Below are 14,711 nucleotides of genomic sequence, written 5' to 3'. Positions count from 1 at the left end.
TCTGTTTGCGCGATAGGCAAACTGATGTTGGTCAAGAGAGGCGGGAACACTGGCTTTGATGTGAGCCAGGACCAGTCTCTCGAAACACTTCATTATGATGGGTGTGAATGCGACAGGTCGATAGTCGTTCAGACACGTCAGAGCCGTTTGCTTTGGCACAGGAATAATGGTGGCAGTCTTGAAGCATGTAGGGACTACTGCCTGGGCCAGTGACAGATTGAAGATGGCGGTGAAGACATCAGCCAGCTGATCACATTCCTTGAGTACCCGTCCAGGGATGCTGTCAGGTCCAGCAGCCTTTCGTGTGTTCACTCCGCGTAGAACACCCCTTACGTCGGAGGTCGACAGAGTGAGCACCTGGTCTTCCGGGGGTGGCAAGGCTTTGGTAGCTAGCTCCCTGTTGTCCCTGTCAAAGTGAGCGTAGAAGTTGTTAAGCTCCTCCGGAAGGGAGGCATCGCTAACTGGGGGGGCTGGTGTTTTTACTCTTGTAGTCAGTGATGGACTGGATGCCTTGCCACATGCGCCGGGGGTCCGAGTTGTTGTGGAAATGATCCTCTATCCGCAGTGTCTGTTTTCTTTTGGCAGTCCTGATACCCTTTTTTAGGTTGGTCCTAGCTGCACTGTAAGCCGCCGCGTCGCCAGATTTAAATGCTGCGTCGCGTGCTTTCAACAGCGAGCGGACCTCCCCGTTCATCCAGGGTTTCTGGTTGGGATATGTCCTGATATTTTTATGGGTCGTGAGGACCTCGACGCAACTGTTGATGTAGAATAGCACTGTGGATGCGTATTCCTCGATGTCAGTATGGGCAAACATGCTCCAATCAGTGCGTTCGAAGCAATCCTGAAGCTCTGAGACTGCCCCCTCTGGCCATACTTTCACTGATCTCACTGATGTTCTCCCTCTTTTGATGAGCGGTTTGTATGCTGGGGCTAGAAACAAGGAGAGGTGGTCAGACTTCCCAAGGTGGGGGCAGGGAATGGCCTTGTAAGCGTCTACAATGCTCGTGTAGACTTGATCCAGTGTGTTCTCCCCTCTTGTGGGGCAGGAGACATTCTGGTGGAATTTCGGGAGTACAGATTTTGCAGGCTGACGGAAGTCGCTCCCTGGCCGCCTGTGTAGGTCTTTTTGTTGCTTCAGTTTGAGCTGGAGTGGAGATGGAGGAGAGGCTGCTGGGTTTAACCCCCAGTACTTTGAGCCCAGGAGGACCCAACAATTTCCAATGTGGGACTGTCAAGGGAGGTGGATTCTAGGGGAGATTAGATTGTTAAACAGACACTGTCCCTACAATGTAAAAGAGTATTGTTTTAGGAACAAGTACTTCTGTGAAGGCTTTTAATCCGTTTTACATATACAGATTTTTAAAATTAATTCTTGGGATATGGGCATTGCTAACAATGCCAGCACATATTGCCAATCTCCAGTTTCCTGTTGAGAAGGTGATGGTGGGCCTTCTTGAACCGCTGCAGTCCGTGTGGTGAAGATACTCCCACAATGCCAGGAGTTACCAGATTTTGACTCAGCAACGAACAGTGATATTTGTCCAAGTCAGGATGGTGAGTGACTTGGAGGGGAACTTGGTGGTGTTTGTGTTCCCATGTACCTGCTTCCCTTGTCCTTTTACGAGCTGGAGGTTGTGGGTTTGGGAGCTTTGGTCAAAGTTGTTGTCGAGCTGCTGATGTATAAAGTCTCTCTCCTTTGGCCCCTCCCACTCCCACCTCTCTCTCTCTCTCCTCCCATAGAGGCTAGAGTCGTGTGTAGGCCCAGACCAGGTGGCAGGTTCCCTTCCCTGAAGCACATCAGTGAACCAGTTGGGATTTTACGACAATCCGGCAGCTTTCATGGTCAGTTTCTTCTGGTGCCGACCCCACAAATGACCAGATTCATTGAGCTCAATTTCACAACCTGCCTTTGTGTTTTTGTGTGTTCTCTCTCATGCTCCCTTTTTCCTGTTTTAAATTCATTTTACAGGGTATTAGAAGGGGAGGATTTGAAGACTGGAAACTCAAACAAAACATCACATCAAGATCTGACAGAGTCACTTGATTAATCGGGACCTGAATATCATCAGCCTTTGAACATGGAAGCAAGCAGCACCGTTCACAGTGGGGAGAAACCGTATACGTGTTCTCAATGTGGACGAGGCTTCAGTCGATCATCTGGCCTGTCGAGACACAAGCGCAGTCACACTGGGGAGAAACCGTGTAAATGTGGAGACTGTGGGAAGGGATTCAGTTACCCGTTTGAGCTGGAAATTCATCAACGCAGTCACACCGGGGAGACACTGTTCACCTGCCCCGAGTGTGGGAAGGGATGCACTCATTCCTCTGCCCTGCTGAAGCACCGGCGAGTTCACACTGACCGGTGAGTTTAAATGCCCGGACTGCCGGAAGTGCTACAAAAGTTCCGGGGAACTGACATGCCATCAATGTGTTCACACTGATGAGAGACCGTTCAGGTGCTCTCACTGTGAGACTGGGTTTAGGCGATCATCTGACCTCACTGTACACCAGCGCACTCACACTGGGGAGAGGCCATTCACCTGCTCCGTGTGTGGGAAGGGATTCACTCAGTCATCCCAGCTCACTAAACACCAGCTTGTTCACACTGATGAGAGACCTTTTAAATGTTCTGACTGCGAGAAGTGCTTTAAAAGCAAAAAGGATCTGCTGACACACCAGCGAGTTCACACTGGGGAGAGGCCATTCACCTGCTCCATGTGTGGGAAGGGATTCGCCCATTCATCCCAACTACTGAAACACCAGCATGTTCACACTGGGGAGAGGCCGTTCACCTGCTCTGTGTGTGGGAAGAGATTCACTGATTCATCCAACCTGCTGAGACACCAGCGAGTTCACAAGTGACTGCAGGGGTTGGATTCTGCTGTTATTGCTGCTGTTAATCACATCCAGGACTGAACCATGTTCATTCTGACAGTTGGGGTTTGTTGCTGCTGATGTTAATAACCCTATAACTGGGCTGGAATTTAATATTCTGGATAATATTCCAGAGACGTTAAACTGAGGCCCCGTCTGCGCTCTCAGGTGGATGTAAAATATCCCATGGCACTATTTCGAAGAAGAGCAGGGGAGTTATCCCCAGTGTCCTGGTCAATATTTATCCTTCAATCAACATAACAAAAAAAATAAGATTACCTGGTCATTACCACGTTGATTTTTGTAGGAGCTTGTTGTATACAAATTGGCTGCCACATTACAACAGTGACTACAATTGAAAAGTACTTCATTGCATGTAAAGCACTTTGGGATGTCCTGAGGTCGTGAAAGGTGTGATAGAAATACAAATCTTTCTTTTATAAATGTCAAATAATCAGCTTTGTTTTAAACACATTGTTGTAGATTTTCTTCTTTCCCACCTGAATGTTCAGCATCACCTGGCTGGAGCTCAGAAAGGACAATCTGGGGGAGGATCGTACAGCGGGAACAGAACTTCAGCCTGGACACAGTCCTTCAGGGCCACACTGAGAGGGGCAAACGGCACTTTGGTCTTTCTCGTCTCTCTTCACTGATGGCAAAGGCTCCGTGTGGGTTAATCTCGAGGTCTGTAAGAAATGTGTCCCAGCCGCTCCCTTCCATGGTTCAGAGCTCCTAGGCATGGAACAGAAAGCTCCTTTACAACTGTGTTTAGAGTCAGGAAGAACAACGGTGAATGCTGGAAATCTGCTGTCAAATCAGAGATTGGTGTCAAACTGCGATCTGCTTCTGACTGAAAGGGAGCCTGTTACCTGCTGGTACAATTATACAACAGACATTTGATCTCCAGATAAAGAAGGACCTGCAGCGTGTTTCCAGGAATTCCCTGCTTTATTGATGTGTGTGTTAGACACCAGGATAACTACAAATACATGACCCGGAACATCCATGGGGGTGCGATCCCGACAGTTACTCTGGGATCACTCCCGCTGTGGAACTCCAGCACTGACCCTGCTGAAGGTTGTAGGCTCAGGGAGTGGGGCCTCCAGGAGGGGATGGTAAGAAAGCTGGGTTTTATTAGAAGATCAGATTTAAAATGAAATAGAGTCATAAAAGTAAAGTCTTGCTTTGTTTTATATACATGTATGTTTAATATTAGTGGACTTTGTATTAAAGACCCGTGTCTAGTGAACTATTAGCTTGTAATCACCTCAGACAGAACAGGCTCTAATTATCCCTTTTAAGCTGAAACAGACCTCATGTGAACAGAACCAGCAGAGCTGAGAACTCTGCCTGTGTGGACTGAGCGGAACCGTGAAGGCCATTTGTTTCTTGAAATGCCCCAGTAAAAGCAAACTCTGACATTGTTCTGACTCGCAGATTCCTTGTAGCTCCAATGAACGGGAAGCGGTTACTCGATGAACCCTAAACAGCCATCCAATGGAATGCTTTGTTTGATGAATGTCTTTCAGCTCAATCGTTTGATTGGCTGAGGTAACCAGGGTCACATGGGCTGTACCTGATTGGGCTTTAAATACAGGAACAGTTTGCAGCTCAGGTCAGAGAGCACCCCGGGAAGAAGAAAGCTGACGGCTACAGCCAAGGTGGAACATCCTTCGGGCTGTCCCTGGAGAGGGAGCACGTGGTGTCCGCCGGGATGCTGGAGGCCTTCCGTGACCGGTGGGCACCGGAGGGACTGGAGTCAATTGTCAACACCAGCAACAGTATTCGGATCTGATTTAATTATAATTTGGAGTTGATTGTTTGTGCCCCTTTAAAGGGGGCTCTATCGGTAATGTGACATCGATTGATGACAATGTCATGCTAATTGGCATTTTAAAAGAGTCGAACATCGTTTCCTGCCTCCCAGGCTTGGCAATTATCAAAGTCTGAGTTCATGGATACAGCTTGTTAGATTATGAGTCTTACTATATAACTATAATATTGTAAGAATGTTACAATAGTGGATTGGCAGTTAGGATCAGATCAGCCATGATCTTATTGAATGGCGGAGCAGGCTCAAGGGGCCGATTGGCCTACTCCTGCTCCTATTTCTTATGTTCTTATGTTCTTATGTAAGAAGTATTCCTTTGTAGAATCTCCCATGTAAATATTTTGCACACATTTAGTATAGGAGTTGTATTATTGTAGAATCTACATATTAAAAATAAATCCTGTGCTCAGGGGGATTAAGGTGTGTGGAGTGTTTCATTGGAGATGTCGAACTCAACTAGGAAAAGAGTAAAAGCTCATCAGGATTGTAAACAACTTCAGTCTGACATACACTGGAGATTGGTGTCAGTGACTGTGGGGCTGGTTTATATCAGACAGGAGGAGATTGGTGTCAGTGACTGTGGGGCTGGTTTATATCAGACAGGAGGAGATTGGTGTCAGTGACTGTGGAGCTGGTTTATATCAGACAGGAGGAGATTGGTGTCAGTGACTGTGGGGTTGGTTTATATCAGACAGGACGAGATTGGTGTCAGTGACGGGCTGGTTTATATCAGATGGGAGGAGATTGGTGTCAGTGACTGGGGCTGGTTTATATCAGACAGGAGGAGATTGGTGTCAGTGACTGGGGCTGGTTTATATCAGACAGGAGGAGATTGGTGTCAGTGACTGTGGGGTTGGTTTATATCAGATGGGAGGAGATTGGTGTCAGTGACTGGGGCTGGTTTATATCACAGGAGGAGATTGGTGTCAGTGACTGTGGGGTTGGTTTATATCAGACAGGAGGAGATTGGTGTCAGTGACTGGTGTTGGTTTATATCAGACAGGAGGAGATTGGTGTCAGTGACTGGGGTTGGTTTATATCAGACAGGAGGAGATTGGTGTCAGTGACTGTGGGGTTGGTTTATATCAGACAGGAGGAGATTGGTGTCAGTGACGGGTTTGTTTATATCAGACAGGAGGAGATTGGTGTCAGTGACTGGGGTTGCTTTATATCAGACAGGACGAGATTGGTGTCGGTGAGTGTGGGGTTGGTTTATATCAGACAGGAGGAGATTGGTGTCAGTGACTGTGGGGTTGGTTTATATCAGACAGGAGGAGATTGGTGTCAGTGACTGTGGGGTTGGTTTATATCAGACAGGAGGAGATTGGTGTTAGTGACTGTGGGGTTGGTTTATATCGGACAGGAGGAGATTGATGTCAGTGACTGTGAACCCATTCTTCTCCTGTCTGATATAAACTGTTGTGTCTCAAGGGGTTTTATACCCTTATCTATATAACAATTAAGAAGGACTCTGGGGTGGAGAGTTTAGTTAACGGCCATTTTATTTACAATGTGCTTCTCCACTCAATGCACTACATTTTCCATAGTGCATTGCAAATCACCACTACGGTATCCCGTGTGGGACAATTCTAATACACATTCAAAATACACAACATAAACCAACCCCACAGTCACTGACGCCAATCTCCTTTTTTCTGATACAAACCAACCCCACAGGCCCAGAAAGATTAAACTCAGCCCATTACTTGGATTGGACTTGTCTCCATTCCCATGCCAAGGGGATTGCTGTACCAGACAGGAGGGGCAACATTTGGGGACTCTCGATTCTCCACCAATTCCCATTCCCCTTCTCTCTGGTGGATAATGGAGGTACCACTGTGTGTAATGTGCAAGTCAGCAAGAATTATCAGTGAGGATTAATCAGCACTTTCTAATTGGAGATGATATCAGCGGAACCTTTCAAACACTGAATTATACCAAAGATTAATATAGGATTCAAGTAAAATGTATAATTTTATTAATTAATTTCTGATGAGAGTTCCTGAATTAAGGGGAAAAATCACAGACAGCGGTTCTTAAAGGAACACTGCAGCCTCGAGAACACAATCAACTATATATCCAGAATATTAAACTACAGCCAGTTATAGGGGTTATTAACATCAGCAGAAACAAACCCAACTGTCAGAATGAACAAGGTTCAGTCCTGGATGTGATTAACAGCAGAATCCAACCCCTGCAGTCACTTGTGAACTTGCTGGTGTTTCAGCAGGTTGGATGACTGAGAGAATCCCTTCCCACACACGGAGCAGGTGATGATTGGTTTGAGTTTCCCATCTATAAATCCTCCCCTTCTAATACCCTGTAAAAGGAGTTTACAAAAGTCATCACTGTAAGTACAGGATAGAAATTCAGAACAGACAATTCTAGTTTCTATGGAACATTCTTTCCTCTCTTGCTCCCCCAAAGCTGTAAATCCCCGTCCCACACACTCTCCCTCCTCCCTGTGCTGAAATTCAAATCCATCGCACCATCTCCAACATTTCTTTCCTCACTCCCAGTTTTCCCCCTCCCTCTACTCTGGTTGGATTCTGTTCTCCAACCGCTGTGTGCAGAGTGAGAATAAAATCAATGAGTCAATGATTGTCTCTCCTGGTTACTGGGACCCTGAAGGCCTGCCCACTCTCTGTTCCTGCATAAGATCACTGCATTGCGCCGTGTCCCCGCCCTGTCCAAGATGGCGGCCAGTGACCCCGCTGACCCGGGTCGCCGGGCCTGTCACCACGGGGCAAACACCGGGCCTGTGGGCTCTAATTCGGGGCCTGAGGCCTACACCGGGTGTTTATGAAGCTTCCCAGCCCAGCCGCAGGTCCAATTCCTCCCCAAGCCCACAATCTCCTACCGCCTCCTGAGAGCGTCTCTTCCGCTTCATTCCGTCTCGACCACAAATACTGCGCAAGCTCAGAACACTGCCCCGTGCTGCGCCTGCGCACTGGGCTCCTGTGGTCATTGTTGGGCACCTACTGCCGCGCATGGGATGCCGGGTAAAAGCCCCCATTGGTGAATGGACAATAATGGTTTGACATCACAATACAGATTGGGGCCAGAGGAGCAATACACAAAATAAAGAAATAAATTATACAGAAATCCGAGTGCCCGGGTCCTCCTTCATGATGCGAAGTCTGCTAGCCGCCACGTTTTCTTTCGCACCTCAGGCCCCGCCCATGCTGGTTTAATTGCTAAATCTTTTCCAACTATGTTTTCTAACTCGTGTTCAGGACTGTAATTCTGAGGGAAACTTATGAGGCCTCGTTGTTTGCGTGTCTTGCTCGTAAGTCTGTAAAAGGGTTTAATAATTTGGCAACATGTTTCTTATAAAGGTGGAAGGAGGTGAAAAATGACACCAGCGTTGCCTAAAACACAAAGACAAAGAAGTTCACTTCATCAGCGCCTTGGCACAAGACTCAATATCCACCCCCTCCACCATTGGTTACTGTGTCCACAGTATGTACGATCTACAGGGTGACCAAGGTCAGGCCGTGTGGAGTCAAGGTCCAGGTAGCAGAATGGGTGGAAAGATGGCTCCAAAACAGAACTCAGAGGGTGGAAGTTAAGGGGGGTTTCTCAGACTGGCAGAAAGTGAGAAATGGTGTCCCACATGGATCCGTGCTGGGATAACTGGTGTTCACTATCATTTGGACTCAGAAACTGGAGTCATGTTGTTGGAATTTACAGATTACACCAAGCGTCTTCACATTGTGCAAACAATCCATTGTGCTAAGTGCGATAGAATTTGAACAGACCTAGCAGCTCAAATCTGGGTACCCATAAGGCGCTGTGGGCCATCAGCAGCATTCATCCATCCATAGGGGAGGGCCCCATAGGCACAAGCATTAATCCTCCACTGGGGAGGGCCCATCGGCCCAAGCATTCTATTCAAGAAAGGAGGGAGAGCGAAAACAGAACTACAGGCCAGTAAACCTGACATCAGTCGTTGGGAAAATGCTGGAATCCATTACTGAGGAAGTAGTAACAGGGCACTTGGGCAGAGTGAACATGGTTTTATGAAAGGGAAATCGTGTTTAACAAATTTATTAGATTTTTTAAGGATGTAACTGGCAGGGTAGATAAAGGTGAACCAGTGGATGTAGTATACTTGGATTTGCAAAAGGCCTTCGATAAGGTGCCACATAATAGGTTGCCAAGCAAGCTAAGGGCCCATGTGATTGAGGGTAATGTATTAGCATGGAGAGGATTGGTTGACTGACAGAAAACAGAGAGTAGGAATAAACAGGTCAATTTCCGATTGGCAGGCTGTAACTCGTGGGGTGCCACAAGGATGCTTGGGCCTCAGCTATTTACAATCTATATCAATGATTAGATGAAGGGACCGAGTGCAATGTATTCAGGTTTGTTGACAATACAAAGCTAGGTGGGAAAGTAAGCTGAGAGGAGGACACAAGCAGCCTGCAAAGGGATGTAGACAGGTTAGGTGAGGGGGCAATAAGACGGCAGATGGGGTATAATGTGGAGAATTGTGAGGTTATTCAGTTTGATAGGAAAAATAGGAAAACAGAATTTTTTTAAATATTGAGGAACTATTAAATGTTGGTGTTCAGAGAGATTTAGGTGTCCTCGTACAGGAAACACAGAATGTTAACATGCAGGTACAGCAAACAATTAGGAAGGCAAATGGCATGTTGGTCTTTACTGCAAGGGGGATGGAGTGTAAGAGTAAGGAAGTCTTGCTACAATTGTACAGGGCTTTGGTGAGACCACACCTGGAGTACTGCGCGCAGTTTGGGTCTCCTTATCTGAGGAAGGACATTAGAGGTGGTGCAACGAAGGTTCACTAGATTGATCCTTGGGGTGAAAGATTGAGTAGATTGTGCCTATACTCTCTGGAGTTTAGAAGAATGAGAGGTGATCTCATTGAAACATATATGATTCTGAGGGGGATTTACAGGGTAGATGCTGAGAGGTTGTTTCCCCTGACTGGAGAGTCTAGAACTGGGGGGCATAGTCTCAGGATGAGGCGTCGGCCATTTAAGGATGAGGAGAAATTTCTTCACTCAGTGGGTCTGAATCTTTGGAATTCTCTACCCCAAATGGCTGTGGATGCTGAGTCGTTGAGGATATTCAAGGCTAAAATAGATAGATTTTTGGACTCTAGGGGAATCAAGGAATATAGGGATCAGGTGGGAAAGTGGAGTTGAGGTCGAAGATCACCCATGATCTTATTGAATGGCGGAGCAGGCTCGAAGGGCCGAATGGCCCACTCCTGCTCCTAATTCTTATGTTCTTATGTATGTTCTTAAAGCACCCCATGGGCAAGGGCTGCATAGCTCTGAGCATTAATCCACCCCAGGGCCCCGAGGGCCCGAGTATTAATCCACCCCAGGGCCCCGAGGGCCCAAGCATTAATCCACTCCAGGGCCCCGAGGGCCCCAGTATTAATCCACTCCAGGGCCCCGAGGGCCCCAGTATTAATCCACCCCAGGGCCCCGAGGGCCCGAGTATTAATCCACCCCAGGGCCCCGAGGGCCCAAGCATTAATCCACTCCTGCTGTACATACATAGAATTGACAGCCTAGAAACAGGCCATTTGGCCCAACTGGTCTGTGCCAGTGTTTATACTCTACACGAGCCTCCACCCACTCTAATTACCTCTTCCTACCCTACGCTTAACTCCCTTTATTCCCTTCTCTCATAGATACATCAACCCTGCTCTTAAATATACCATTGCTATCTGCTTCAGTCACTCAGTGTGGCAGCGAGTTCCACATTCTCACCACACTGTGTGTGAAGAACTTCCTCCGAACTTCTTTATTTGATCTGTTAGTGATGATCTTATATTTCTGCCTCCTTGTCTGATTCATCCATAAGTGGAAACAGTTTCTCCAGATCTACCCTATAAACCTCTCATATCAATCAGGACTCCTCTCAGTCTTCTCTTTTCCAGAGAAAACAGCCCAAACCAGCTCAATCGTGCCCGAGAGTTGCAACCTCTCAATTCAGGTAACGTTCTTGTAAATCTTTTCAGCATTTTCTCCAGTGCTTCAATATCCTTTTGTAGAGTGAAGACCAGAACCGCTCACAGTGCTCCAACTGTGGTCTCACCAAGGTTCAATATAAATTGATCATTACCTCCCTGCTTTTGTATTCTATTCTAGAAATGAGCCCCAATACTTTCTTTGCACTCTTTATGGCCTGTTCAACTTGTGTTGCTTCTTTTATGTGACTGTAATCACAGATCTCTTTGCACCTTTATTCCATTTAATTCATTCCCTTCTAACAACAACAACTTGTATTTATTTAACATAGTAAAACGTTCCAAGGCGCTGCACAGGAGTATTTTAAGACAAAATATTTGACACCGAGCCACATACGACTAAATTAGGGCAGGTGACCAAAAGCTTGCTCAAAGAGGTAGGTTTTAAGGAGCATCTTAAAGGAGGAAAGATAGGTAGCGAGGCAGAGAGGTTGAGGTAGGCAATGTCAGAGCTTAGGGCCTAGGCAACAGAAGGCATGACCACCGAAGATTGAGCGATTATAATCAGGGATGCTCACGATGTGGTCTCCTCAACATTGGGGAGACCAAACACAGATTGGGTGACCGCTTTTCGGAACACCTCCGTTCAGTCCGTAAGGGTGACCCCAAGCCTCCGGTTGCCTGTCAGTTTAATTCACCGCTCCATTCCCACTCTGACCTCTCCATCCTCGGCCTCTTACACTGTTCCAATGAAGCTCAGCGTAAGCTCGAGGAACAGCACCTCTTTCGATTGGGCACTTTACAGCCTTCCGGACTCAACATCGTGTTTAACAATTTCAGACTATAATCTCTGTCCCTATTTTTTTTCTTTTTTTCCCCTCTCTCACAAGGCAGCTGTTGACCATCCTGCCATTGCCATTTACACTTCATCTAGAGTCATCTTTTGTTTCTTAACTTGTCCCATTACCATCTCCATTTGCTTTGCACCATCATCCCTTTTGTCTCTTAATCTCTCCTGCCGTCCATCCTATCACAGACCTTCCCTTTTGTTCTTTCCTCCCCTCCCCCCTCTCCCTGCCCCTACACTTGCTTAAAAACCTGTTGCATCTCCAACTTTTACCAGTTCTGACGAAGGGTCATCGACCTGAAATGTTAGCTCTTTCTCTCTCCACAGATGCCGCCTGACCTGCTGAATATATCCAGCATTTTCTGTTTTTATTTCAGATTTCCAGCATCCGCAGTATTTTGCTTTTATGTCATGGTAAACAACACTAGTCCCAACAGCACAGATCGCTGTGGGACACCACTTCTCACTTTCTGCCACACCGAGAAATGTTCTTAAACTTCAACCTCTGATTTCTGTTTTATAGCCATCTTTCCATCTGTTCTGCTACCCGGCCCTTGACTCCACACAGCCTGACCTTGCTCATCTTGTAAACCGTACGTACTGCAGACACACGGCGCCAGTGGTGGAGGGGTTCAATGTTGAGACCTGTGGTAGGGGCGCTGATGAAGTGAATTTCTCTGTCCCCTGTGTTTAGAGGCATTGCCAGTGGTATTTTTAAACTCTTTCCATCTTTTAAAAACTCTTGTTGCCAGTTTATTTAACCCGTTAACAGCCTCTCAGATAGGACACACAGAAAATGAAGCCTCTAGAGTTTCCCTTTGAACAACAGTCATGAATTCGAGTTGAAAACACAGTTAGAAAACATTTAGCGACTAAACCAGGCTGCGAGGAACGGGCCAGAGAAAAATGTTGGTAATGGAAAAGTGGCACCCAGTCAGGTTTCTGTATAATTTCTTGATTGATTTTGTTTATTGCCTCTTCGCCCACAAGCTCGATGGGATTATGTCACCAATTGGAGCTTTCAATGGCGGGATGTATACCCAGAATCCACCGCGGGGCAGAATGTGTCCTATCAATGACTACAGGAGCCCAGTGCGCAGGCGCAGGACAGGGCATGCTCTGAATATGCGCAGTGCCTGTGGTCTCATTGGTTTGAAGCAGAAGAGACGGTGTTGACGAGGCGGTAGGAGATTGTGGGCTCGGGGAGGAATTGGACCCGCGGGTGAGCTGGAAAGCTTCATTAACATCTGGTGTAGGTCTCAGGCCCCGAATAAGAGCCCACCGGCCCCGGGTTTGCCCCGCGGTGACAGGCCCGGCCACCCGGGTCAGCGGGGTCACTGGCCGCCATCTTGGACAGGGTGGGATCACGGCGCATGCGCGGTTAACTTGAACAGGAACAGAGAGTGGGCGGGGCTTCAGGGTCCCAGTGACCGGGAGAGACAATGATTGACTCATTTATTTTATTCTCACTCTGCACACAGCGGGTGTCTCACGATTTTCATAAAGGATTTCAGACATCAGTGTGACTGGAAAAGCACCGAGACACACACACACTCGAGTGAGAGTGTTCCAGTGCACTGACTGTGGGAAGAGCTTTAACCAGTTACACAGCCTGAAGAAACATCGCACCGTTCACAGCGAGGAGAAACCGTACACGTGTTTTGTGGGTGGACGAGGCTTCAACTGATCATTCAACTCGGAGAGACACAAGGACACCCGCACCATGGAGAAACCCTGGAAATGTGGGGACTGCGGGAAGGGATTCAGGTGCCCGTCCGAGCTGGAAACTCATCGACGCAGTCACACTGGGGAGAGGCCGTTCACCTGCTCCGTGTGTGCGAAGGGATTCACTAAATTATCCCACCTTCTGACACACCAGCGTATTCACACTGGGGAGAGACCGTTCACCTGCTCCATGTGTCGGAAGGGATTCACTCATTCTACCACCCTGCGGATACATCAACTTGTTCACTCTGACAAGAGACCTTTTAAATGTTCTAAGTGTGAATTGAGCTTTAAAAGCGCAAGTGGTCTGCTGAGACACCAACGCACTCACACCGGGGAGAGGCCGTTCACCTGCTCTGAGTGTGGGAAGGGATTCACTAATTCATCCCACCTGCTGATACACCAGCGAGTTCACACTGATGAGAGACCTTATCAATGCCCGGACTGCGGGAAGTGCTATAAAAGTTCCGGGGAACTGATGTGCCATCAACGTGCTCACACTGACGAGAGGCCGTTCAGGTGCTCTCACTGTGGGACTGGGTTCAGGCGATCATCTGAACTCACTGTACACCAGCGCACTCACACTGGGGAGAGGCAGTTCACCTGCTCTGTGTGTGGGAAGGGTTTCACTCAGTCATGCCACCTCACTTCACACCAACTTGTTCACAGCAGTAACAGACCTTTTCAATGTTCTAACTGTGAGAAGAGCTTTAAAAGGAGAAATGATCTGCTGAAGCACCAGCGGTTTCACAAGTGACTGCAGGGGTTGGATTCTGCTGTTATTGCTGCTGTTAATCACATCCAGAACTGAACCATATTCATTCTGACAGTTGGGGTGTGTTTCTGCTGATGTTAATAACCCCTGTAACTGGGCTGGAGTTTAATATTCTGTATATTTGTCAAATAAATCAGTTTTGTTTTAAACACCTTGTTGTGGATTTCTCGTCTGTCTTCACTGACAGCAAAGTCGCCGTGCGGGTTAATCTTGAGGCCTGTAAGAAATGTGTTCCATGGTTCAGAGCTCCTAGGCACGGAATAGAAGGCTCCTTTACAACTGTGTTTAGAGTCAGGAAGAACAACGGTGAATGCTGGAAATGTGCTGTCAAATCAGAGATTGGTGTAAAACTGCGATCTGTTCCCGACTGAAAGTGAAACGGCAGGTTTAAGTTTCCAGTCTAAAAATGACTGTGGTAATTATTCTATGTAGATTTAACGTGTTTGTCTGACAGTCCTGAGTCTACCATTTTAAGGCAGGCATTAACCGATTTAAAATAAACCCATTTAAAATAAATTGGTTAAAGTCTGCTTTAAAATATTAGAGGGAGGAGTTCACAGGAGCCTGTTAACTGCTGGTACAATTATACAACAGACATTTGATCTCCAGATAAAGAAGGACCTGCAGCGTGTTTCCAGGAATTCCCTGTTTTATTGATGTGTGTGCGTTAGTCACCAGGATAACTAAAAATACACGTGGAACATCCACG

The 14,711-nt window shown here is 47.1% G+C and overlaps 1 protein-coding gene across 2 annotated transcripts; it reads left to right on the top strand.

The window, feature by feature from the left end:
• Nucleotides 1–2,063: 2,063 nt before the first annotated feature.
• On the top strand, nucleotides 2,064–14,145 carry LOC147118997 (uncharacterized). 2 transcript variants are annotated; one of them, XM_085984736.1, is made up of 3 exons: nucleotides 2,064–2,103; nucleotides 11,138–11,145; nucleotides 13,232–14,145. In XM_085984736.1, exons 1-3 carry the CDS (start codon nucleotides 2,079–2,081, stop codon nucleotides 13,982–13,984), a joined length of 786 nt encoding a protein of 261 aa, XP_085840862.1. In that variant the 5' UTR covers nucleotides 2,064–2,078; the 3' UTR covers nucleotides 13,985–14,145. The 2 variants fall into 2 exon arrangements, with proteins under 2 accessions (XP_085840862.1, XP_085840861.1); XM_085984735.1 differs by lacking the exons at nucleotides 2,064–2,103; nucleotides 11,138–11,145 and having other exon boundaries at nucleotides 12,987–14,145.
• Nucleotides 14,146–14,711: the final 566 nt, after the last annotated feature.

This window comes from Somniosus microcephalus, chromosome 4 (assembly GCF_052327205.1).
Source record: "Somniosus microcephalus isolate GS21.2 chromosome 4, FLI_Smic_1.0, whole genome shotgun sequence".
Taxonomy (NCBI): Eukaryota; Metazoa; Chordata; class Chondrichthyes; order Squaliformes; family Somniosidae; genus Somniosus; species Somniosus microcephalus.
Note: the sequence above shows the minus strand (reverse complement) of the source record. Positions and strands in the feature narration are given on the sequence as shown.